The sequence below is a fragment of the Jatropha curcas genome, chromosome 6 (assembly GCF_041381405.1).
Source record: "Jatropha curcas cultivar XTBG-Jc1 chromosome 6, XTBG_Jcur_1.0, whole genome shotgun sequence".
Classification (NCBI taxonomy): Eukaryota; Viridiplantae; Streptophyta; class Magnoliopsida; order Malpighiales; family Euphorbiaceae; genus Jatropha; species Jatropha curcas.
In genome coordinates this window covers 5,958,813-5,982,595 of record NC_143156.1, presented here as the reverse complement: position 1 = coordinate 5,982,595, position 23,783 = coordinate 5,958,813, and the positions used below count along the sequence as shown (strand labels likewise).

The 23,783-nt window shown below is 33.1% G+C and overlaps 2 protein-coding genes, 1 long non-coding RNA gene and 1 pseudogene across 5 annotated transcripts; 2 read left to right on the top strand and 2 right to left on the bottom strand.

The window, feature by feature from the left end:
- Window positions 1-1,369: 1,369 nt before the first annotated feature.
- On the top strand, window positions 1,370-5,022 carry LOC149495409 (disease resistance-like protein DSC1; annotated as a pseudogene).
- A 220-nt stretch (window positions 5,023-5,242) lies between these two features.
- On the bottom strand, window positions 5,243-10,655 carry LOC149495408 (uncharacterized). Of its 2 annotated transcripts, XM_089722628.1 has the most exons (6): window positions 6,589-10,655; window positions 6,345-6,456; window positions 6,029-6,254; window positions 5,861-5,940; window positions 5,692-5,772; window positions 5,375-5,603 (listed from the first exon to the last, which is right to left on the bottom strand). In XM_089722628.1, the coding sequence occupies exons 3-6, from the start codon at window positions 6,166-6,168 to the stop codon at window positions 5,572-5,574; spliced, it is 333 nt and encodes a 110-aa protein (XP_089578754.1). In that variant the 5' UTR covers window positions 6,169-6,254; window positions 6,345-6,456; window positions 6,589-10,655; the 3' UTR covers window positions 5,375-5,571. The 2 variants fall into 2 exon arrangements, with proteins under 2 accessions (XP_089578755.1, XP_089578754.1); XM_089722629.1 differs by having other exon boundaries at window positions 5,243-5,568; window positions 5,680-5,772; window positions 5,861-6,254.
- Window positions 10,656-10,811: 156 nt separating this feature from the next.
- On the bottom strand, window positions 10,812-12,608 carry LOC149495407 (serine/threonine-protein kinase TOR-like). 2 transcript variants are annotated; one of them, XM_089722626.1, is made up of 4 exons: window positions 12,322-12,608; window positions 11,379-11,717; window positions 11,231-11,305; window positions 10,812-11,042 (listed from the first exon to the last, which is right to left on the bottom strand). In XM_089722626.1, the coding sequence occupies exons 1-4, from the start codon at window positions 12,439-12,441 to the stop codon at window positions 10,854-10,856; spliced, it is 723 nt and encodes a 240-aa protein (XP_089578752.1). In that variant the 5' UTR covers window positions 12,442-12,608; the 3' UTR covers window positions 10,812-10,853. The 2 variants fall into 2 exon arrangements, with proteins under 2 accessions (XP_089578752.1, XP_089578753.1); XM_089722627.1 differs by having other exon boundaries at window positions 10,812-11,090; window positions 12,322-12,607.
- An 8,325-nt stretch (window positions 12,609-20,933) lies between these two features.
- Window positions 20,934-23,181, top strand: LOC119371244 (uncharacterized). The gene is made up of 4 exons (XR_016321431.1): window positions 20,934-21,163; window positions 21,380-21,508; window positions 22,078-22,161; window positions 22,974-23,181. It is a non-coding gene; the product is annotated as an uncharacterized LOC119371244 (long non-coding RNA).
- Window positions 23,182-23,783: the final 602 nt, after the last annotated feature.

Genomic DNA, 23,783 nt, shown 5'->3' with positions numbered 1-23,783 from the left:
GCAACCAACTTGATTAAGATCTCACTTCCACGGCCAATCATCAAACCTTCAACACATGATTTATTTTTTCTGATATATAATGCGAAATGTTATGAGGTGAAATTAATTCGGTTAAGCAAAACGCGATTTGAAAATAAAATAAAATTTCAAAAATCCATAAAATCAACTCACTCGTTTTTTAAAGGAGATGAAGAGAAGACGCATCCATTGAAGCTTTGTCTTGGTTTCTAGTGTGAGAGCATTGAGATAAGCTGACATCATCTTCTTTACCACTTCCTGCTAAAAAATATTAAATATGGATTAAACCAAGGTAATGCAGAACAATAGAAAATCCTAGCTAGCTACAAAGATAAGATAAACAGCAATAGAACGTATTTGATCTAGTCATATTTAAATACAACTCAAATACCATGGATAAATTTTGTTGCAGCTGTATTTAAATACAACTCAAATACAATTTGGATAATTATTATTATTTTATATATATAAAGTTCAACAATTTAAATAATTTAATATAGATAATTTATAGGAAAATATTAGCTAAAATATTGTCCAATCACCACGGAAAAATTTCAAAAATTCCTAAAAAGAGAAAAATAGAAAGTTGGACAAAGAGAGAGCGTTGAATCTTATCTTGTTTCAGCTTTCGTGTATATATATATATAGATGGTACAGTAACTGATGCACGAGATCAAATACTTCATGAAATATTAGAGGATGACAAATTGAAGATACGACAGCCCCTTTGTTTCACAGTCTTTCATTTTCAGAAGGCTTCGGAAAAGAAAGGTTCTCATTGTCCTTGATGATGTGAATGATGAACGCCAAATAACGCAGCTAATTGGACAGTGTAATTGGTACGGTGCAGGAAGTAGAATTATTCTAACAAGCAGAGAAAGGAAGTTGCTTAGAAGTGCAAGTCGAGGAGAATTTATAAATGAGGTTAAAAATTTAACTGATGATGAAGCTCTTCAACTCATCAGCCAAGATGCCTTTAAACAAAATCATCCCATTGATGGGTTTATGAAGCTATCAAAAAGAGCAACAGAATATGCTTGGCGCCATCCATTAGCTGTTATATAACAGAAGTCCAATAGAATGAGAAACAATTTTAAATAAACTGCAATATTATTTCCACAGTGACATTAATCCAATCCTGAGAATCAGTTATGATGGGCTAGATCTGAATGAGAAGAGAATTTTTCTGGATATTGCTTGCTTTTTTAAAGGAAAGTGTAGAGATCGTGTAGAAAATATATTAAATGGTTGTGGTTTTGATGCATCAGTTGGGATATCCATTCTCCAGGAGAAGTCCCTTATAACTATTGGTTCGAACAATGGTATAGGGATGCTTGATTTGCTCCAAGAAATGGGCAAGGATATTTCTTCTAATGATTCTAGCAGGTTGTATATTGGTGGGGATATCCATGGAATGTTAACTAAAACGTCGGATGAACGTCGCGGGCTGAGGATTCCAGTAAGAAGCAAAAGCATCAATTGATCTTTATTTTTCCAGTACTTTAGTTTATCTTGTTTTTAAATGACAAAAACAAAAGGAGGACTTTTAGAAATGAAGTCCATTATGGCCTTTGCATTTATATTCCTTTGAGACTTTTTCTTTCTTTTCTTTTTTTTCCTGGTCAGGGGGACTGTGCTGTTCCTGCTTTTGATGTTGTTCCTCTGCAGCGTCGTGTTTTGCTAGGCATACTGGCTCTATGTTTTGCAATTATCATAGGATTCACAATGCTGTTTCCTTTTTGCCTTGTCTTATCCTGGGTTTTGTTTATTATTTGTATGATGGTGGTTTTTCTGTTACCAAAGAAAACCTTTTATCATTCAAACTAACAGCAGATATTCAAGCATAAACATGAACAAAAATTTGATGTTCATTGTTTTAAGTTGATAATGATTATGATATTTATATGTGAAGCTCTTATGTTCTTTTGTTTTTGGTGATCAGATGACAGATACAATAGAAGGCATCTCAGTAAATATGTCCAAAATTCCAGCTGTACATTTATCTGCTCGTGCTTTTGAAGGGATGAATAAACTTAGAATCCTTAAATTCTATAATCCTTTCTCCTGCAGAATCAACGTGCAGCTCCCTGGAGGCCCCAGTTTTCTTTCTGACCAGATAAGGTGTCTCCACTGGGAGCAATACCCACTGGAATCTTTGCCTGCGAGTTTTAATCCAAGAAATCTTGTTGAACTGGAAATGCCTCATAGCAGATTTAGACAAATTTGGAGTGGAGTTAAGGTATTTAGTTCTATAACAAATGTAGTTAACCTTTGTTAATTTTTTTTTATATAATATTTACTGGACCAGTAGGTCAGCATTTGCTTCGCAGTGCAGGAGGTCATGAAGGGTTCAAACTCCAAACCTTGCAGTCTCTTCCCTTTAAGATTTTCCGATGTACCAAAACCAAATATTGCCTTTTTTTTCTTCGTTTTCTTTACAGCTTCTTGAAAATCTAGTGCGTTTTAGCTACTCTGTACCTAATCAGTATCCCAAACTTGTCTGAAGCTCCAAATCTTGAGTTTGTCAATTTCTAAGGTTGCACAAGTTTGGTTGAAGTTCCCTCATCTATTGGATTTTGCACAAAGATTACTCATCTGAATCTAAATGAGTGTAAACTTATCAGTAGTTTCCCAGGCTGCCTCCAATTAACAAGACTTGAATGTCTATCTCTCCGCAATTGCAAAAAAATCACAAGGTTTCCGGAGATTCCACCAGTTACAAAAAGGTTAAATTTAAGCGGAACTGCAATAGAAGTGCCCCCATCAATTAGACGCCAGTTCCAACTTGTTAAATTGGACTTGGTATCCTGCACAAGCCTCAATAGCCTAGCAAGCGGTATCGGTAAGATAAGATCTCTCCAACTGCTTGATCTTAGCGGATGCTCAAAACTGGCAAGACTTCCAAAAAGCATATGCAATATCAAGTCTCTTGAAAGTTTGCTTCTTAGAGAATGTCCACGCCTCAAAAGATTGCCTGAAGACTTGGGGAATTTAGAATCTTTGAAGAGGATAGATACCACTTTTAGCGGTATAAAGGAACTACTATCCTCCATATACCGCTTGCAAAACCTAGTAGATTTAGGTTATTCAGGATATGTATGTATGACATTGCCTTCTCTGGGAGCATTGACGAGTCTACAAGAGCTTCAGCTAATGAACTGCGGTATAAAAGAAATTCCCAAGAGTCTTGGCTTCTCAGTGTCCTTGAGAGAGTTAAATTTATCAAGCAATGATTTCAGGAGCTTGCCAGTAACCATCAAAGGACTTACTAACCTGACTATACTAAATTTAAGTAATTGCAAGAACCTTCAACGTGTGCCACAGCTTCCATCTGGGTTAGAACTTGTGAATATGCCTAGCTGCAGTTCTCTTGAATCATTACCAATGTTATTCACCGAAGGTGACAAAGGGTATGGAGATTTTATAGGGTGGTTCAACTTTGCTAATTGCTTCAATCTGGTTCCAAATGCGTGCGATAAAATTGTGAATGAAGCATATCTAAAAATGCGAAGTATAAAAGCATTTTTGTCTCATCAGGTCTCTACTCTCCCTTGCTCTCTCTCTCTCTCTCTCCGTACCCTTCTCAATTGTGTTATAATTTTTTTTCTTTTTGTACAGGAATTTGATGATGAGAAGATCCATCTGATTGCGAAGATCTATGTGAAGTTAGGTTGTGCATACCTGGGACTGAAGTCCCAAATTGGTTCAGCTATCAAAGTACTGGATCTTCATTATCATTATCGCTCGAGGCAGGTTACAGTCCTAAATTGCTGGTTTGCGCTTTTTGCGCTGTTGTGTCATGCCAAGGCAATAATGCTCCACTTTCGGACATTCAATGTGATTGCCGGTTTATAACTGAATACGGTGACACTTGATGTATTTACTGCCGAGTCCAAATACCAGTTGAGGCAATATTTCTCTAACAAAGATGGCATGACCCTCCAATCAGAACACGTTGTCTTGTGGTGCGAGTCTAATGTATTTATGTCCAAATATCATTTGAGGCAGGCCTCCTTCAAATCCTATGCCATAGATAACGACGGAAGCAGGATACCAGATTTTAATATCATCAAATGTGGTGTACATCCATTGACTGCTGACAAAGATGGTCGCTGGTACATTAAGGAGAATGACCGGGAGCAATGATGGTCGCCGGTACATTAAGGAGAACGACCGGGACCAGGAGGACGAAGAGATTGAGAATGAGGGAAGGAGAAAGTGTGAGGAGATAAGTGAAGTCTTGTTAGTAAGTAACTATTTAAAATTGAAGTCTTGTTCATAGTATATATATATATATATATATATATGTATATATATATATATCAGTTTGCATTATATGTGAGTTAAGTGAAAGTCTGTGAAAGTGTGAGGTGATAATAATTATTTAGGACAATTATAAGAAGATAAAGTGTTTTATATTTCTAAAAGTTTCATAAATTATTAAAAATTCAAAATTAAAAAACCAAAATAGAATCGGCGGGACCAACAATTAATTTTTCAAACATAATATATACATACAATTTTTTTTTTTTTTTTTTTTTTTTTTTTTTTTTTTTTTTTTTTTTTTTACATTTCCCATTTATGATATTAGGCAGGTTACATCTGTCGTGTTCATGTAACCCGCCTAATTTTTGTATCTTGTTTGTATTGACCATAATTGTGTAGCATGTTAGATAAAACCGTGTCAAACCCGAAATGCTAACTTTTTTGACACATCTACCTTGGTAAAAGACTTCGCAAGATACTTAAAAATACATATTTTTATCTCAATGAAATATAATCTTATAATGCATTTCACGATCAATTTATTATATAATTTTGTTATTTTTAAATGATATTATAAAAAATTATTTTATTTTTTGATATTACTCCACCCATCGTGCGTCCTAACGCTAGTATTCCGGTTAAAGCAAAACGCAGAGCAAACTGGGCTGAGTTGAAATTGCAACTTTGCTATCTTTTATTGAACTTGGGATGCCGTCTTCTGTCTTGCTCTTTCCTTACATCATTGGTATGTTTTCTTTTTAAACCATATATATATGGATGAAATTTCTGCATTACCATGGCAGATTTTCTTTCATTTCATGGTTTAACAGATGAAACTTGCAATTAAAAGTTACATCTTATAAGACCCATTTGGATGTTGTAATTTTATAAATGAGTTTCATATAACTTTATAGTTCTATTCTAACTATGATATTAAGTATATTAGCTAAGCAAAAACTGAGAACATCAAGTTGGAGTAGTATAGAATTTCTCTACAACGGTCATGATTAAGCATATATATACATACATATCATGGAAAAAGCTGCACATAACCAGTTAAGATAGCAATTCCTAAAATGACAATAACCACTGAATCATTCCTTTGAGAAACTTCATTCAAATAAGCTTGTCTTCTAATGTTTCTCTTCTGTGAAATGGTTAAGAACTTTGGACTAACCTTCTTCAGATTTTTACCTAATGGAATGCTGAAATTTTCATCATCACCTCTTTCTCCTACTAATTTCACAAGCTGCTCCCTTATTGCAAGTCTACGGGAACTGCCATATTTCAATTTTCATCACATATTTCAATTTCATAACCTGATCACCAAAAATTTTCGTATTTCAGTGCTTTCTTGTTTCTGCAAATAGCTATTATGCTAAATTCAAGAAATATCCATTAACATACCAGTGGTGTCAGCTGTTGAAGGGGTTGTGGATGTGAGTTGATCCAAGAGATCTAGCTGTGTCAGAGTAGAAGATAATGACCCTTTTAGAAAGAAAATACAAAATAAGATTTAAAAGCCATTAAATTTAAATTTCTTAAGCTTTGAACTGAAAATTTTTAATAAGCATACCAGAAAACGAAGAAGGAAGATTTTGCTCTGTAACTCCAGTACTTTCGGCACTTTCTGATTTGGAAAACACTAATAATTTTCTACAAGAAGAGTAGAGCTTGAAAAGATTATTGTTATGTTTTGGTATTATTAGAAAGCGAGTAGTTGAAGAAGGAGAAGCGGCTGTACTGAAATTCAAGGCCATGGAATACAAGAATAAAACTGTATTTTTCTGTTTTGGTAAATTCAAGAAGCTTCTCTCGCATTCTTTGTATGAAACGTCCGTTGTGGAAGCTTCTTCCAGCCACATTTGAATTATGAAAAGCCATCAGAGGATATGCCAGCTTGCTACTTTTTCCATTCTTGAAAATAGCATATCCAAAAATTTGCTGAGCATCAATCTGTTCTACACAATCTGCAGCATCATTAACTAATTGAGTAAAATTTGAAACTCTAATAAATTTCTGAACTACAGAAGATCCGATGTGCTGAATTTTCCATATACCTTCAGGACCCAACTCAATCAATTTAAGATACCCGCTGGGCTGCAACAGTTCACCAACAATTCTATCAAGCTCATTCAAGTCTCTCTCAATTACATGCACCCGGCGTCCATCCTGCAGTTAATATCCAAACTATTATGTTTCAGTGTAGTAAAAAAAAATAGCACTTGAACTGATGCATTGAGATTTGTTCATCTCAAACTCGTTTGATTGATTGATAATACAATGCTAAATAACAAAATTTACCTTGCCAAGAGCATAAGCAAGAGCTGAACCAGCAACACCAGCACCAACAATTATTACTTCTGGTGTGCAGCCATCTCAGGTAGGCATATTTCTTTTCTACGTCTCTTCAGCATTTCATCTTTAAAGTTATTCATGGAAACTCTACTGTACTTTCCTCTTAATCTATAAAACAAAACCAATGCCCAAATAGAGGCTAGAATTCCTCCCATTACAAGCTTATAATCCATTTTCTAAGATGATTTAGAACTTTCCTTTCTTTCTCTTTCGTTTCTCTTACCAGATTGATTGCTAATTGCTTTTCAAGTAAGAGCTCTTTCTCTTCTTGCACATCTAACAGACGTAAGGATAAAGGGACTCTCATGGGAGCAAAAAAAAGGAAGAAAAGGAAGGAACACCCTAGACAGGAAAATCAACAAGAATACTACATAAAACATCTATGTTTCAGAAATGTTTCCGGCACGGAAACGTTTCGGGGCCATTTCTGTAAATTGAATAATTTGGAAACGCGTTTCCGCTCTCAAAATATGTTTCCATAAACTCAAAAGCTCATTTCTTAATTAAAATAAATACATAAATAAATATAGATTCAAAAAACATGTATTTTTTATGAGCATGAAACTTGTAATTCTTTTGGATATCATTAAATATTGATTGGACTTGACTTGTTATTGAAAATATTTAATGGTTTATAATAATTTATTTTTTTGTATTTTATAAATAAAACCCTATACTTTTCATATTTACGCATTTCCCCCACGTTTCCGTTTTCTATATTTTTAAAAATACCATTTCCCGTGTCCATTTCCGCGTTTCCACGCTTCCACGTTTCGGTTTCTGTGCAACATAGTATAACATTCTTATCTAGTTTAAATTTCAACCAGGAAAAAATTTAAAAATAAAAAAACAATACACTGTTGAAAATCCTAAAAAAAGAAAATCAACAGCTTCTGGTTACATCCTATTTACTCCAATATATTCAACTAATCAATTTGCTGAAGGATATCCATACTTCTTGATTTAGATTTTGGATGTCCTCAATAATATTAACATTTCAATTCCGAAATTACTTTTAGAAATCTAAATTTCACAAGCATAAAGTCGTATCAACCTTTCATTCAGCATCATTCCCACCATTCCTCCATCAGTCTGTCAAAAATAAGATGAAAAAAACCACATTCTCAAACAAGAGAAGTATGAGCCCGTCTCATGTGATAAGAATTTATCAAACACAAGTCGAAATAGTAACTCCAAAGCATCCTCCAAATCACTTAAACAAAAAAAATCCATTTATAGTTGGAGAAAATGAAGCTCATTGGAAATTAACCAAGTAAATTGAGCATCAAATGGTAGAATTCCTCAAAAGCATACTTCCTTAGGCAACTACCACTACAAGTAACTCTCAGACTCCATAGGTTTTTCACAAATGCCAAATCAGATTGAACTCCACTCAAGCACCCACCTAGCAAGCATAATTCACATACATAGAAGACATCTGCGACAAGGAAGGGGAGAGAGAGAGAGAGAGAGAGAGGAGGGGGGGGCAGGGAGGAGAGAGGTTTCTTCCTAGGCCTATTTAGATCATAAACCATCATGTCATCCACGCTCTGATCCCTAAGGCCCAAACATCTAACAAAACAAAAATGAAAAAAGAACCGATGAACTATAAGCCTTACAATTACAAACAAACCTCATATCCTAAAAAATAAAAATATCCCTCAAGGAGCCACAAGAAGGGGTCCGCTTGCTTCAAATTAATAACATCAACATCATATAACTTTAATCCTTGAAGCATAACAACATTAATGTAAGTTTTCAAAATAAGGTCCTTAAACTCCCTGCCATTAAAAGGGTACCACCAAGATTCTAAAAATTGTTATCACAGTGTCCCAGTATCGAAGCATATTAGACTGTGATGGCTAGGGATACAATTAAAAAATACACAAAATGACTCAAATTTATTACTTAACATATATAAAAAAGAGAGAGCCAGTGCATGAAGTATCCCACATTTGTGGGATCTGAGGAGGGTTGATGCATACAACCTTCCCCATTCTTTTCACAGGAAAGCTGTTTATGTGGCTTGAACCCATGAACTCCAGGTTACAAGTGAACTAACCTATACTTATTAAATGTACACATGTCAATACTGTGAAGTTAACATATAAATAAATTATGATTATCTGTGAGTAACTAATTAAGTGGTAACCTTTTATTTAAAATACAAAAGGTGAACTGTGGCCTAATAAGCCTCCAAATGAAAGCCCGATATTATGGTTTTAAACATACCCAAATAAGAGGGCATAATCAAAATAATAAAAGGACAGAAATTCTTTTCATAAAAGAAAGAGACAAAAGACAGAGCTTGCTCTCTCTCTCTCTCAAATCGTAACAACACATCAGCAGGTTATGTTCCAGTCCACTTGATATAGAACATTTTGTTTAGTTCTTGAAGCCATGATTAACAAGACCTTGAACAATCTGTCTAAGAACTCATAAAGACCAATAGTGGTTCTTGTTCCCATATGCCTCTCAATTTCCCAGCCCCTAAATGACTAGGACGAATTCCCAACTCTCAACAACATTTTCAAAAACTTGAAATGAATAAAATTGAGACAAACTGACCTCAAAAACTGGAATAAATTTCTCAACACAAATGTTCTTATACCAAAAATTAAATTAGTCCATAAGCAAAAGGTCAAAAACTGTTTCAGAAAAAGAAATAAGGTGTATTAACTGACCTAAAAAGCTCTCCAACTGCAAGTAAAGAGATATGTATACTGTGAAGAGGGGCATTTTTACCCAAGCCATCCTGTGTGGCCTCGAACATACGATAGTACCAGTTCAAAAGCAAAGCCAAACAGCATTTATTACTCAATAGAGCATAATTTTCTTTCAAAAGAAAAGCATATACTAGATTTTACTCTTGTCACAAGATAAAGCATCTCAGAACGTGAAGCCTGGAAGTAAAATCCACAAGCATGCAGCACCAAGGTCACCAAACACATTAGGAAACACTTTTTTCTTACAAAAAGGACCAGCAGAGAAGCCCATCAAATCCAAGCAGGACAATTTTCTTATCAGAATATACTAATATAGACCTTCAACAAATATGTCATTCAACTAAATGAGGATTTTTTTCTGAGCTTTCCTCTTACCCCTCTGTTTTCCCCCATTCAGAGGGGCAGATAAAGAGCTTCTTATCAATTTTTGGTGGTATAATTAAAAGAAAGTAACAAACTACTAGCACAAAGTCTGTCAAGAATCTTTTCCAATTGATCAAGAATTTCAGACACAGGCTTCTTTCATCGCTTGAACCAAAAATCCACAACCTTCATTTCTTAACTTTGAGTTATCTTGTCATGGGGGCCTCATGGCCAATTATTCTCCATATTTTTTTTTATTAGACCTCTCTTTCAAGATCAATGATCATTACTAGATTAACCTCAGCAACATTTGGTACCAGAGCAACAACCCGGAGAACATAAAAGCTATAACGCCAATCCACTGACCAATTCTAGAGACTATTCATCACTAATAACCACCAGAATTTACCTTTTGTTGTGTAATATCTTGTATTCACTATAAATTGGAAATTTGGTGTCCTTATAGGTCCAAATATTCCTCATCTTTACAACAACTAAACCTTAATCCCAAACTAGTTGGAGTCAGCTATATGATTCCTTTGTTTCTATTCCATTCTATTCATATCCAAGTCCCATTAACGTCAAGAAGTAATAAATATTTTGAGACAACTTCCTTCCATATGGTTCTAGATCTACCTCTTCCCAGTTTAACCTCCATCATCAATGCATCAAATTTACCAGCCAAAGCATATGGGATCTTTATAGGACATAGACAAACCTATGGAAAATGTCAAAAAAGAATCTTCCCAACCATAAGACTCTTGAGTCTTGATCCCTAACTCAGCTTTCAACAGTGAAAAAGCAAACACGTCTATTTTGACCAAATGGTATTTAAATTCATTATCTTGCTCCTAAATGAACCTCTCCTGGATAACTTCTCAACTTTTCAGCTGCCAAATGCAAAGTGCAATGAGTGTAAATTGGTTAAACAGGAAAACTATGAGAGTTCTTCTCTTCTACCAATTGCATCCTTCAAACATCTCAAATAGCCTCCGGAGCTCTCTTATTTTTGCTTTTTTTTCTTCCCCAAATGAGTGGCCAGGTGAATTAGGACAGGTCAAGCAATCGCCCAAGTAGAACTTCTTGATGCCAAATATATTTACTTTCATAAATTGAAATATTTCATAACTGTACTAACCATTGCACACGCCAACGTGTCTCACGCTTTTCAATAACTCGAAGGCAAGCACGCAATGCCTCAACAGCTCGCTCTCTAACCTCCAGTGTTGGATGCCTCAATGCAACCCAGATAGCGTCGACAAATTCAGGTACATGAACATTGAATACTGTGGAAGCATTTTCTGCCATTTCCTGCCATGGTCAAAATGCAGAGTACATGTCTCGACCATGAAGATATTACTGAAAATCGAAAGAAAATGTTGACAAAAGACAAACTGAGTTTCCGAACTAAACAATTTAGTCTTCCAACTAAACACTAGTAACAAGGAAAAAAAAAAAATATTTTTTCCAATAATTTGTGAGAGAAAATAGTACTATACTTTCAAGATTGAGACTGCAGCAAAGAGACGATATTCTGCTCTATCATTGCGAAGCCAGTCTACTGCCATTTTCACCTATGACAAAAAAGAAATGTAAGGTGATGCAAAGCAAGAGAAATACTAACAATTAAATAAAGCTAGAATAAACCTGAAATTCCACTTCATCTGCAGTCATTGCCCCTCCAGCCCTAGCCAAATGGCCAAGAACCCTACTAGCAAGGGTCAACACATCACGATCTCGTTTTACTTCAAACACATTCCGCGTATAAATAGAAAATTTAGAGACTTTAGAGGCATTCTCGCCAAGTGCCACATCTATCAACTCGTCAATGGCTCTTAAGGCTCCCAAATTCTCAGCAACTTCGTTACTTTCTAGCAGACTCGAAATCTTTTCATATAACTGATCCATGAAACGGGAAAAAGCTTCTCCACTAAGATCACGGGCTTCCTCCTCCAAATGTTTTCTTAAGGCCATTGATGTGCCTTCCTGTATATAGCACAACATTTATCCATCAAAGCCCAGAAATTAAATACCATACATAAACAATAAAAACAAATAACATACTTTAAATCAGGCAGATAGCAAGTTTTAAAGAAGCTAATATAAAGCACCAACATAAATTACACAATTAATTCAACAGAAAGCAACAAAACGAAAAGCTGAAACATATGTCGACTTCTCATTCTTGCATTGTATTTTCAAGTAAAGTAGCATAGAATCCTAAAATCAGTACTCATAAACTCAACAAAACACAACTACAAGCTCATTTCAAGCTAGTTTATCCTTAATTCAGAAAGAGATATAGAACTATTTTGATTTTCACTGTCACTGTTTTTCCACCACTTTCTCGACTGTCAAACAGAGAAGCTCAACAATATTTACACTAACCCCCGGGAACCAAGTCTAACTGCAAAATGAACTTCACTTGTTTATTCCACTCCAAACTAACTCCATCACTAATCCGCAATTCGCAACCAAAATGCAAACAGAAGCACAATTCTCACCCTTCCGTCTCCCTCTCACTTCATTTCCCCGCAAAACAAAAAGAAAGAAAACGAAGAAGAATAAGAGACGGAAAAATTGGCAATACCTTGGGGTTGCCACGAGTGCAGAGGTCTACAAGTATGCGATTGAGAGCATCAAAGCTGCCGCCACCGGGACCGGCGGAGGCCGGAGCTAGAAAGCGGAGGGACTGCGAGGTGGAGGCCATTCTATTGGCTCACACCAAAACCCAAAAATGCCAACTCCCTCGTAAATATATTACACGGATCTTGCTTAAGACATCTATTTCGTAGTTGCAGAGAAAGAGAGTTGTTTTTCCTTTTCAATTTTCATTGAAATAAAATTATAAAAATTATTATATGTACATACGCCGGTTTATTTTCACTCGAACTTCTCCAACTTATAAGGTACCACTTTATGCTGCCTCATTTTAAATTTGTCACTTAAGACTATCTCAATTTCTATTTTTTAACATTAAACTCTCTTCTGATCAGTTTCCACAAGAGTACACCTGATAACTGAGGTGGCACACCTGAGTGAAAAAATTAATAATTAATATTGTGTTAGCATGGTGAATGCCTCTCAAAAATTTCCTCTCATTCATCTTCTCTATACTTTTCTCGTTTTAATATATTTTTTTTCTCTCATCTCAAATATTACACTGGACATTTTCTCTATACTTTTCTCGCTTTAATATATTTTTTTTCTCTCATCTCAAATATTACACTGGACATGTTTATATGTTTCTGATTCGAGAATCAATTCATTATGTAACGTTGTTGATAAGATTATAAGTAAGGTCATGGCTAACCAAATGAAACATTGTTTAGTCAGTGTTATTTCAAAAAGACAAAGCGTTTTTATACTTGGGTGCTATATTTATGATAACGAAATGGTGGCATATGAGGTGATGCACTTTTAGAAAAGAAAAACATAAGGTAATCAAGGTTTTGTTGCTCCAAAAATAGATATGTCTAAAGCCTACGATATAGTCGAATGAGTTTTTTTAAAGCAATTATTGTTGAAGTTGGGATTTTGTGTGCCATGGGTGGAAAATGTTATGAGAATGGTTACCACTATAGTGTACTCAGTGATACATAATGGTAAGATGTATGAGCCTATTATTCCGGAGAGGGGATTCCGCCAGGATGATCTTGTTGGCTCAAGGGTCAAAAGTCTTATCTCGGATTTTAATGATTAATACAAAATAAATAAATTTAAAATTATGTTATTTGTGCTAATTTTATTTTATGCAGAAATTCTTTGGAAATAAAATCATACAAGGCAAGTCCTACTTTGAGTGTGAAGATTTCGAAGACCTAGTAGCTAGGTATTTAGGAAATTTTGTAGGATAGAGAGAAAATCCATATATGAGCACAAAAATCTTTTTCTCTCTCAAAATATTTTTCGGAAAATTAATTTTCTTCAAACAATCTATTTTCGAAAATATTCCTTTAAATTGAAAAGATTTATTTTCCTAAAACTAAAGAGATTTTTTTTCTTAATGTTTTTGGTAATACAAATCTCTCTCTTTCCGAAAATATATTTTTGAAAGATCTAATTATTTTTCTTACCTAAAAACGAAGAGGAATATCTTTCGGTTTTAGTAAGAACATCTTTTCCGCAAATAATTCTTTCCAAATATTGCTGTCGAAAATTTCTTATTTAAAGGAAATCAAAACCGTGTTTTATTCTCTTACCAAAAGGGATGAAGTAATCTTTTGGTAACAAAGATTTTCGCATCTTTTAAAAAGGAATGAAGATATACTGATTTTAAAACAAAATTATCTCTTTCCAAAAGCGACAGCTACTTAGCTTCCTATATAAAGGAACATTCACGCCTTATTCATTCGGTGAAGTAAGAGTATTTGTTTTAAGAGCACTCTCTCTCATTGAACGAATCCTTTTCTCTCAAAACTTACTCTACCCCCATTTTCTTTTCATCTCTATACTTAATGTTTTCAATATTTAAAGTGAAAAGAATTTTTACAATTACTTTTGAAAAACAGTTCTGTGTTCTAATCGAACTTCTAATCTGATAAAACTGTTTTTTTCCTGTGCTTATATAGGCGTTTCTTTCTGTCTATTTAGAATCTGTATTTTATAGTAGACAGGCTTATTATTTGTTAAACTTTTGAGTGTAATAGCTTAGGTTAGAAGCTATTGAGATTGAGGTTATCAAGCGACCTTCTCCATGTGTGGGATAGTAATGTCTTGAACTGAGTTTTCTGTACTCTGCCAAAAACAGGAAGGGTTGAGGTTAACTAGAACCTTTGGAAAATCTAGTGGGACAAAAGGGTAGATCTAGGTGTTGATCTATTGCCTTGTACTGTTGGTTTGTCTCTTACCCTTTAAAAGAGATAACTTAGTTGAGGATCTCAAGATGTGTCTTGGGGAGTGGATGTAGGCGAGTTAGTGCCGAACCACTATAATTCTCGGTGTTGATCTCTTTATTTCTGAAGTTTGGTTGATACTGTCTCTTTTACACTCTTGCTTAATCTTTCTGAAACACTAAAATTGTTAATTATTCAGATGTTCTAAAAACGATAATAAGTCTTATCTTTCCTGAACATTAGAACTCTGGTATTCTGATAAAGTGAATATACAATGTTCTAACTGCTGTTCTATTCCCAGTATAATTCACTGTTTGGGTTTCTATTTTATTTTCTAAACTTTATGAGGATGTTCTAATCCTGTTAACTTTCTATCATAAAGTTACTTTAACATTTAATTAAGGCTTTGTGAAGAAGTTCTGAATTTCAATAACTATCTTCTACATAGCTTTATATGATTCTGCAAGCTTTATGAGGAAGTTCTGAGTTCAATAACTTTCCTTCATAAAGAAGCTCTGATATTGTACAAGTCAGTGTGAAGCTGTTCTAATCAATAGCTGCACTTTGCACAGACTTTCGATATTTGAGATTAGAACATTGTGGGGAGATTCTAATCCATATTCTACTCTCAAAAAGCTCTGTCTATTTTCCGCTGCATTTAGAATTCTAATTTCTGTTTAGAATTTCTAAAACTAATTTCAATTTTTAGAAAACCCAATTCACCCCCCTCTTGGGTTGTGCCATATATATTCGGGACCCACAGATCTCATATCACCATATCTATTTATTATCTATGCCAAACACTTTTCGTTCTAATGATAAAGTTTGAAGCAAGCGGTCAATTACATGGTTGTAGTGTGTCTTAAGGAGCACCTTTTATTGCGTATTATTTCCTTCGGGCACAAGTGTCGAAAGCTTTCATTATTAAACATTGTTTGTCTCTCTATTAACAAGCCTCGAGACAACATGTGAATTTTAATAAATCTGAGGTTCATTTTAGTGCTAATACAGATCAAGGTATGTATGAGATTATTTGTAATTTACTTGGTGTTAGTAAAGCATCATGTTACTCAAACTACTTGGGCTTACCATTGGTGATTGGCAAAAGCAAAAAGGAAGTTTTTATATAAAATTGATAAGGTCATGAAAAGGTTATAAGGTTGGAAGCGTAAAGATACTGTTGTAAGCCACAAAGGAAATCTTACTGAATATGGTAGCTTAAGCGATACTAAATTATCTAATGTTAATATTTTTATTGCCTGTCAATATTTGTGACACAATTGAGAATGCTATGAATCAATTTTGGTGGAAAAATAGCAATGAAGATACATCTATTGGCATCCATTAGGCTTCTTGGACCAAGTTGTTCAGGAGTAAGGAGGAAGGAAGCGTTGGTTTTCGAAGGCTTCGAGATTTCAATATCTCTTTATTGGCGAACCAATGCTATCATATGCTTAATGCTCCAACCGCTCTTGCGACAGCCCCTCTTATATTTTTAATTTTATTGTAAATTTTTGTGTTTTCCGTTAAATAAATTACGTATCTATGTTTATTATAGCATAGATTCGTGTTATTTATGTTTCTACTATTATTTGTGTTTTATCTCCATCTTGTGTGGAGTTTATGATCTCTCCATTTTGTGTGGAGTTTATGATCTCTCCATTTTATGTGGAGTTTTGTTTTATTGTTTGCATTTGTTTGGTTTATTTGGATATGTTGCAATTTGTGGAGAAGTTTTCAACTATATGATGATCTTCATCTTTTAAACCCTAGTAGTATGGCATGTTCCTAGTAGTGTGGTTGGGAAAACATATATAAAGTAATTAAAGTAATTAAAGCCGTTAGAACTCCTTTTGGTAATAGTCATGACGGGTTGAATTAAACCTCACAAAACGTGCCATTGTCAAGGAGCATGAAAGTCAATTTCAAAAAGTTTTGGCTTGCTACCACTTAGGTAACAAATATATCAAAATTTTAATCAATAATGTTAAAACATACTATCATTAAAAATAATAAAAATTGTGATTTTAAAGGGAAAAAGAGATGAATTATGTAAAAGGAACAATTATATTTATTAAGTGAGTCTATAGTTGACGTGGTAAACTGATTCTATCTAAGAATTTCTCCAAGGCATGGGCCGGTATAATCAAACCTGGTTGTACAAGGTGTGGGAGCTAAAACACAGCTAAGGTCTGGATCGTCGCTCATTTCTACAACATATAACATGCCTCGAGACAACAGGTGAATTTTAGTAAATCTGAGGTTCATTTTAGTGCTAATACAGATCGAGATATGCATGAGATTATTTGTAATTTACTTGGTGTTAGTAAAGCATCATGTTACTCAAACTACTTGGGCTTACCATTGGTGATTGGCAAAAGCAAAAAGGAAGTTTTTATATAAAATTGATAAGGTCATGAAAAGGTTACAAGGTTGGAAGCGTAAGATACTCTTGTAAGTCGAAAAGGAAATCTTACTGAATATGGTAGCTTAAGCGATACTAAATTATCTAATGTTAATATTTTTATTGCCTATCAATACTTGTGACACAATTGAAAATGCTATGAATCAATTTTGGTGAAAAAATAGCAATGAAGATACATCTATTGGCATCCATTAGGCTTCTTGGACCAAGTTGTTCAGGAGTAAGGAGGAAGGAAGCGTTGGTTTTCGAAGGCTTCGAGATTTCAATATCTCGTTATTGGCAAACCAATGTTAGCATATGCTTAATGCTCCAACCGCTCTTGCGACAGCCCCTCTTATATTTTTAATTTTAATGTAAATTTTTGTGTTTTTCGTTAAATAAATTACGTATCTATGTCTATTATAGCATAGATTCGTGTTATTTATGTTTCTATCATTATTTGTGTTTTATCTCCATCTTGTGTGGAGTTTATGATCTTTCCATTTTATATGGAGTTTTGTTTTGTTGTTTGCATTTGTTTGGTTTATAATTTTTCTTTACAATTTTTTTATTCATTAGTTATTATATTTATTTGTTTCTTATAGGATTTCGAATTTGACCTACTATCTAACATTTCAATGATTGTTTTGAGGTTGGGAAAACATATATTGTCACTAATAAAGTAATTAAAGCCGTTAGAACTCCTTTTGTTAATAGTCATGACGGGTTGAATTAAACCTCACAAAACGTGCAATTGTCAAGGAGCATGAAAGTCAATTTCAAAAAGTTTTGGCTTGCTACCACTTAGGTAACAAATATATCAAAATTTTAATCAATAATGTTAAAACATACTATCATTAAAATAATAAAAATTGTGATTTTAAAGGGAAAAAGGGATGAATCACGTAAAAGGAACAATTATATTTGTTCTTTTGCATGTGTATTGAGCAAAAAAATAGATTGATAAAGGACGTGAAACTATTTGAGATGGTTGAAAGATGATTGCTCATATTCTTTCTCTTTTATTAAGTAGACAAAAGTATAAATTGATGCCTGAGCTTTACTAGAAATATCTAGTGGCACCTTAGTTCTACATTTGATGTATTAAACCCTTAAACTTATAAAAATATATCTATTGAATACTATTGTTGGACACTTTGGACTTTAGAAAATTATATTTATTGTCATTGGACACTTGTTCGAATGATTACACTTATCAAATATCTATTCAATAATTGAACATTGTATAAAATGTGCAATTTTAGAAGGCCAAATGTTTAATATATGTGATTTTAATTGTTGAAGGATTTAATGGTTTAATCTAAAAATTAAAAGGATGTCATTAGATTTTTTTTTTTTTAATTTATTATTATATAAAGTTGAAGCGTTAACTCATATACTGAACATTTTTGAAGTACAAGGGAGTTTCACCTTTTAATATTTGGTATGAAGGCTAGAATTTTAATTTGTTTTTGGGGTTAGCTTTCAATAATCAACAAGTAACAACTAACGAGTTTCTTATTCTAAATTATTTAGGCTATGTTTGGTAACCGTGTTTTTGTGAAAAGTTAATTCACGCTATTAAAACAGCTCAGTGTTATTAAAATAGTTAATAACTATCAAAACAGTTAATTTTGCATAACGGACAGTTAGTGAGTAAATAATTGAAATTATTTGATTTGATGTTTTTTATGCAAATTCTTAATTATGAATTTTGCTTGTTTGCATTTGATAACAATAGCAATTTATATTTTTTGATAAAAAAATAATTTTAATAAAATTATGGGAATCCTGATTGATTTGATTCCATGCATTTCATTGTCTCATAAAATCATTAAATCATCAATTTCTTTCACTCTGCGCAACTCCACTCGCATATTTTTTCTTGTTTTTTACTCTGAAACACAATTGATATTAGCAGATTAACCGTATCTTTTTCAACCAAAAAAAGAGCATTGTAGAATAAAATTTATAATTATAGGATAATTATAAATTTAGTGTTTGAATTCTTTAGTATTTTCTATTTTGGTGTTTGAATGAGAAATATTTGCAATTAAATGTCTAAATTGATTATTTTAATACAATTAAGTGGGTTTAGCTAGAATTTTCTCATCACAAATTCAAAATGAACTATTTTACTCAATTGCTTCACTTTATTTAACTTTCTAAATTATACATTTCTTTTTTTTTTATTTTTTTTTCCTATTTCAAATATTATTCTAAAATCGAAATAAAATTAGAAAGAATTTTGAGACTTTTTAGAGAGAAGATATGTAAGATAATAAAAAATATATAAAAAAAAAGTAAAACAAAAGAGATGGATTAAATGAATGTTTACGTTTGATGTAATTAATTTGTTGAGTAAAATTACTCATCTTAATTTTCTGGCAAAATGCATTTGATTGCAATATTTTCAATAATATTGAAAATATTGAATTTGATGGCAAAATGCTGACGTGGTAAACTGATTCTATCTAATAATTTTTCCAAGGCATGGGCCGGTATAATCAAACCTGAACATATAAGGTGTGGGAGCTAAAACACAACTAACGTCTGGATCGTCGCTCATTTCTACAACATATAAATATAAAATTAATTAGAAACATTAAACTTACTAGAAAATGATTTCCATGGTAAATGAACACATGTGTGAAGAGTGAGAGATCTCGAGTTTGAGTCCTCATGCCCATAAGAGTTTTCGCCAATTTGGTGAATGGGAGGAAAAATTACCTTTTATTATTTAGTTATTGTATTATTTCGGCTCATTGCACCTCTTAATAAATAAATAAAAATGCTAAACAAATACAGACACACGTACATAAATTTGAAGACCAAAAGAGAAATTACCAATGGCTTGAGCAAAGACAACAAGTGAAAGAAAGAGGAAGGAGTAGAGATCTTGTTTGTGCCATTATCATTATTTTTTTACGTTGTTATATTCATTTTATAATTGGAGGTATGGACTTATTATATAGACATGATGATAATGCAAAAAGTACATGATAATCGTCATTGATGGAAAGAATTTTAATACATTTCTTTTTTTTTGCCATTACTATATTTCAGAATTGCATTCCCCAAATGATATTTCTATTTAAATAGACTAATAAATCTTATAATATATTCCTTAATAAACTAATAAATTACATTTATTTTTTGTAAAATAAGTTATTTGTAGAAAATAATTATAACCAAATTAAAAATTTATTAAAATTGATAATTAAACATATTATGTACTTACCACATTTAATATGTGTATTATTTAGTATAATATAACTACTCAAAATTAAATTAAATTTATTTTTTTAACCAATAACATTAAAATTCTTAAAAATATTATATTTTTATTATATTTAATATATACCTTATTTAGTATTCATCAAATAGCATTATCATATTATATTGTATTACCGTATAATATGGAATATTACCACTTTATGTATATATTATCATATGTAATATTATACATTATATATGTAATACCCTGAATTTTTATTTTCAAAACTCATGAATTTTTAACAAATCAAAAATCTGAATTTGTGACGATATGGGCTTAAGTACCGAGCAATTTTAATCTGGGCCTAAAAAGCCAGTTGGACTCAAGCCCAAAACAAGTTATCGGAACACCTAGTCGAAAGATAATTTAAACTTCTTAGAATTGATATCAGACGACTTAAAATAATAATAAAATTAGATTTACCACTTAGTAATCCTAAATTTGATTAATCAATTAAATAAATCAAATGAGAAAGAATAAAAATGGGGTTATACAATAAATATTTAATTATTAATAACAGGAACCGTAAATCCGTTTCAATTTTTCAAAAACCAAGAGAAAAAAAACCAATAAACCAAATAGAAATCGAGTCGAATTGTTAATTTGGACCAAACCGGTTCGAATCGAACCGGAATGGGCCAGAACTCTCTAGAACCTCTTTTCTTTCTTTTTCTTTCCTCCTCTTCTTCTTCTTCGCGTGACCCTCTCTTCCTCTCCTTCGATCTCCGTCCTCCGGCCACCAAATCCGGCAAATGAATACTCTAAAAACATCTACTCAACGCAAGGAAGAAGAATATGGCTTTGACTTGAACTGAAACTGCATCTTTTTTGAAGGGGAAGAGCTTGAAGTTTCGGCCACCGTAGCGACACCTTTCTCCGACGATTCACGCCGTTTCAGGCAAGCTTTGGGCGCAAGGTGAGTATCAAATGACTCCTCTCTTCTTCCTCTTTCATTTGGTGGCCTCCTCGTCGACTGTAATAGCCGGAATCGGAAAACACAAAATGGGTATCACCGAACCTTTCCGGTCAATTTCCAGCCAAATAGTTCACACCCATCTTAATTTGAATACATATTAGTAATCCTCTCATCGAAACGAATAAAATGATGTATTGTTTGTTAATTTTGGTGAAGATTTGACTTTCCCGGCCACCGTGCACGGCTGCGGCGGCGGCGGTCCGGCGACACTCCGGCGAGACACCAAAAAGGCAGAATCTTCCTCTTCTCGTGTAGACTGTGGATTCGTCATCCGATTTTCAATCGGTACACTCTAAAGCTTAATTCGCAATTTTTGAATAAATCCCGAATTAATTAATTAATGGAGTTAGTTAAGTATTTAGATAAATTAAATTAGATATTGTTAAAGATATTTCATGAATACTAATTATAAGGTTGGTATCGAAATATAAATTTCTAACTAATAATAAATTTTAGGAATTTTATTGACAAATAAATAGTTATAAAATAATTAATTATAATGGACAGTGTGAATTTGTGAAAAATATGAGAATTTGGATAGTCCAGTTTATAGAGGAAATGTTATCGAATTTTCAGTAAAATACTTAATGAAGAATTACATTAGTAGGTAGTAACGATTAGAACATTAGGTATTCTTATTATTATCATTATTATTATTATAAAATATTACTTACCGAATAACTAGAAATTTCATCTAAAGGTTAGAAATTAGAATAAATAAATAAATAATAAAACACAGTATATGTACAATGTAGTTGACAAGTCAGTTAATTAACTAGTAACCAAACTAATAAATGAATATGCAAACATTTTTCGAATTAGGATTCTTATTTAGAATTTTCTTATTATTTTAGATGCTTATAAGGTTCCGGAATATGAAGACAAAAGCTGGAAGCGTGCAGTGGTAGAGATAGTCCTATGAAGGACAATAAAGAACTGTGAGTAGTGTTAGATAATTAGTATCATCCGCCTGCATTCATGCGTTCACGGCTAAATGTTAACATGCATTCTTTTGTTGAATTGCCATATTATAATGCACTATTTGTTGCTATTAAAAATTGTTTGATTACTTGTGCTATGAATATACTATGCCTTGTTTGTGTGGAATTGGGATGAAGTGGACCACCAGGGGTTTGTGAGGACGGTCTATGTGATATGGATCCTGAATATGATATGATATGGAATTTGACTGTCAGCCGGGTAAATGGGAGATCTGCGCCCCTGTGTGCACCTGATGATATGGATTATATGGAAAACCACAGGATGACTTCTTGTTGTTGCGCACCTGATAATCTAGATTTGATTGTAGCCCACAAGGTGGCCTCTTGTTGTGAGCACTTGATGATCTAGATTGGATGGAGACCACCGGGTTGCCTCCTGTTGGTATGGAAAAGAAAAGAGAGAATGGAAAAACAATGAGAGGACTGGTCAGTGAGGATGAGACCAGTTGGCCGTATGGGGGATCGGCTCCCTGGTGCACATGTTCGAGAGGGCGAGCCATGTGTGAGGACGGCTCGTTGGGGTTTCAGGTGGTGCCACTGACTAATTTCCACGTGATGTGATTATATGAAGGTGATAATACTTGTGATTGTTGTTGTATTGCCATTTGTGTGACAAACTGCATGATCATATAATTAAACGAGAACCAGATAAAAATATTTTAGCATCTGTGTGATTGTGTGGGGTGAGAGGGTTATCTAACCCTACTCATTGAGTTTGACGCTCACCCCTGCCTACTATTTTTTTCCAGGTAATAGAAAGAAAGGAAAGCCCTATGGAGTTGAGACACTTATTGTAGAAGACTGTTAATGATAGAAATAACGATGTAAATATAAAGGTAAGTTCCGCAATTGTATTCCAGTTGGGTTGTAAATAAATAATACAAGTCCATATTAAATATATGAACCGTATTTTGGATGCATATGTATAATAAGTTAATGGGCCTGAATTCATAATTATGAATAGAATGTGAAATTTAAATAAGTTAGACTTACTACGGGCTTCGGGGGCCTTAAACCCACCCAGGTCCTAGTGCCGGTCCGGTCCATGGAAATGAGTTGTGACAATATAATACTAGTTTTTTTTTTTAACATGTGTTGTACATGTTAATACTTGTTGTTTTTAATTGAAAATTAGTTTTTTAATTTTTTATATTATATAATACTATTATTTTTTAAAATCTAATTTTAATTATCATGATTTTTTTTTGATAGTAAATTCATTTGATTTAGTAACTGTTCGTCTCGATAATTTTTACATTTACACATACATATTTTTTTGTTATATGTTACTCGTTGTTCTCACTTATATTTTTAACTTTTTGTTATAAACCTCTTGTTAATTCACAATTTTTCTAGATTAATTTTAAGTTTCATGGAATGATTTGAGCTAATTCATAGCTACGGTTCTTGGAGTAATGGTTTAAGGTTAAATTTGGCTAAATAGTTAATTAAATGTAAAATTAACAATCAAATTCATAGTTCTTATAATATTTTTCTTAATTTAGTATATAATTTATGAGATTTGGTGAAATTCAAGCTGGAACTATTGTTAGCAGCAG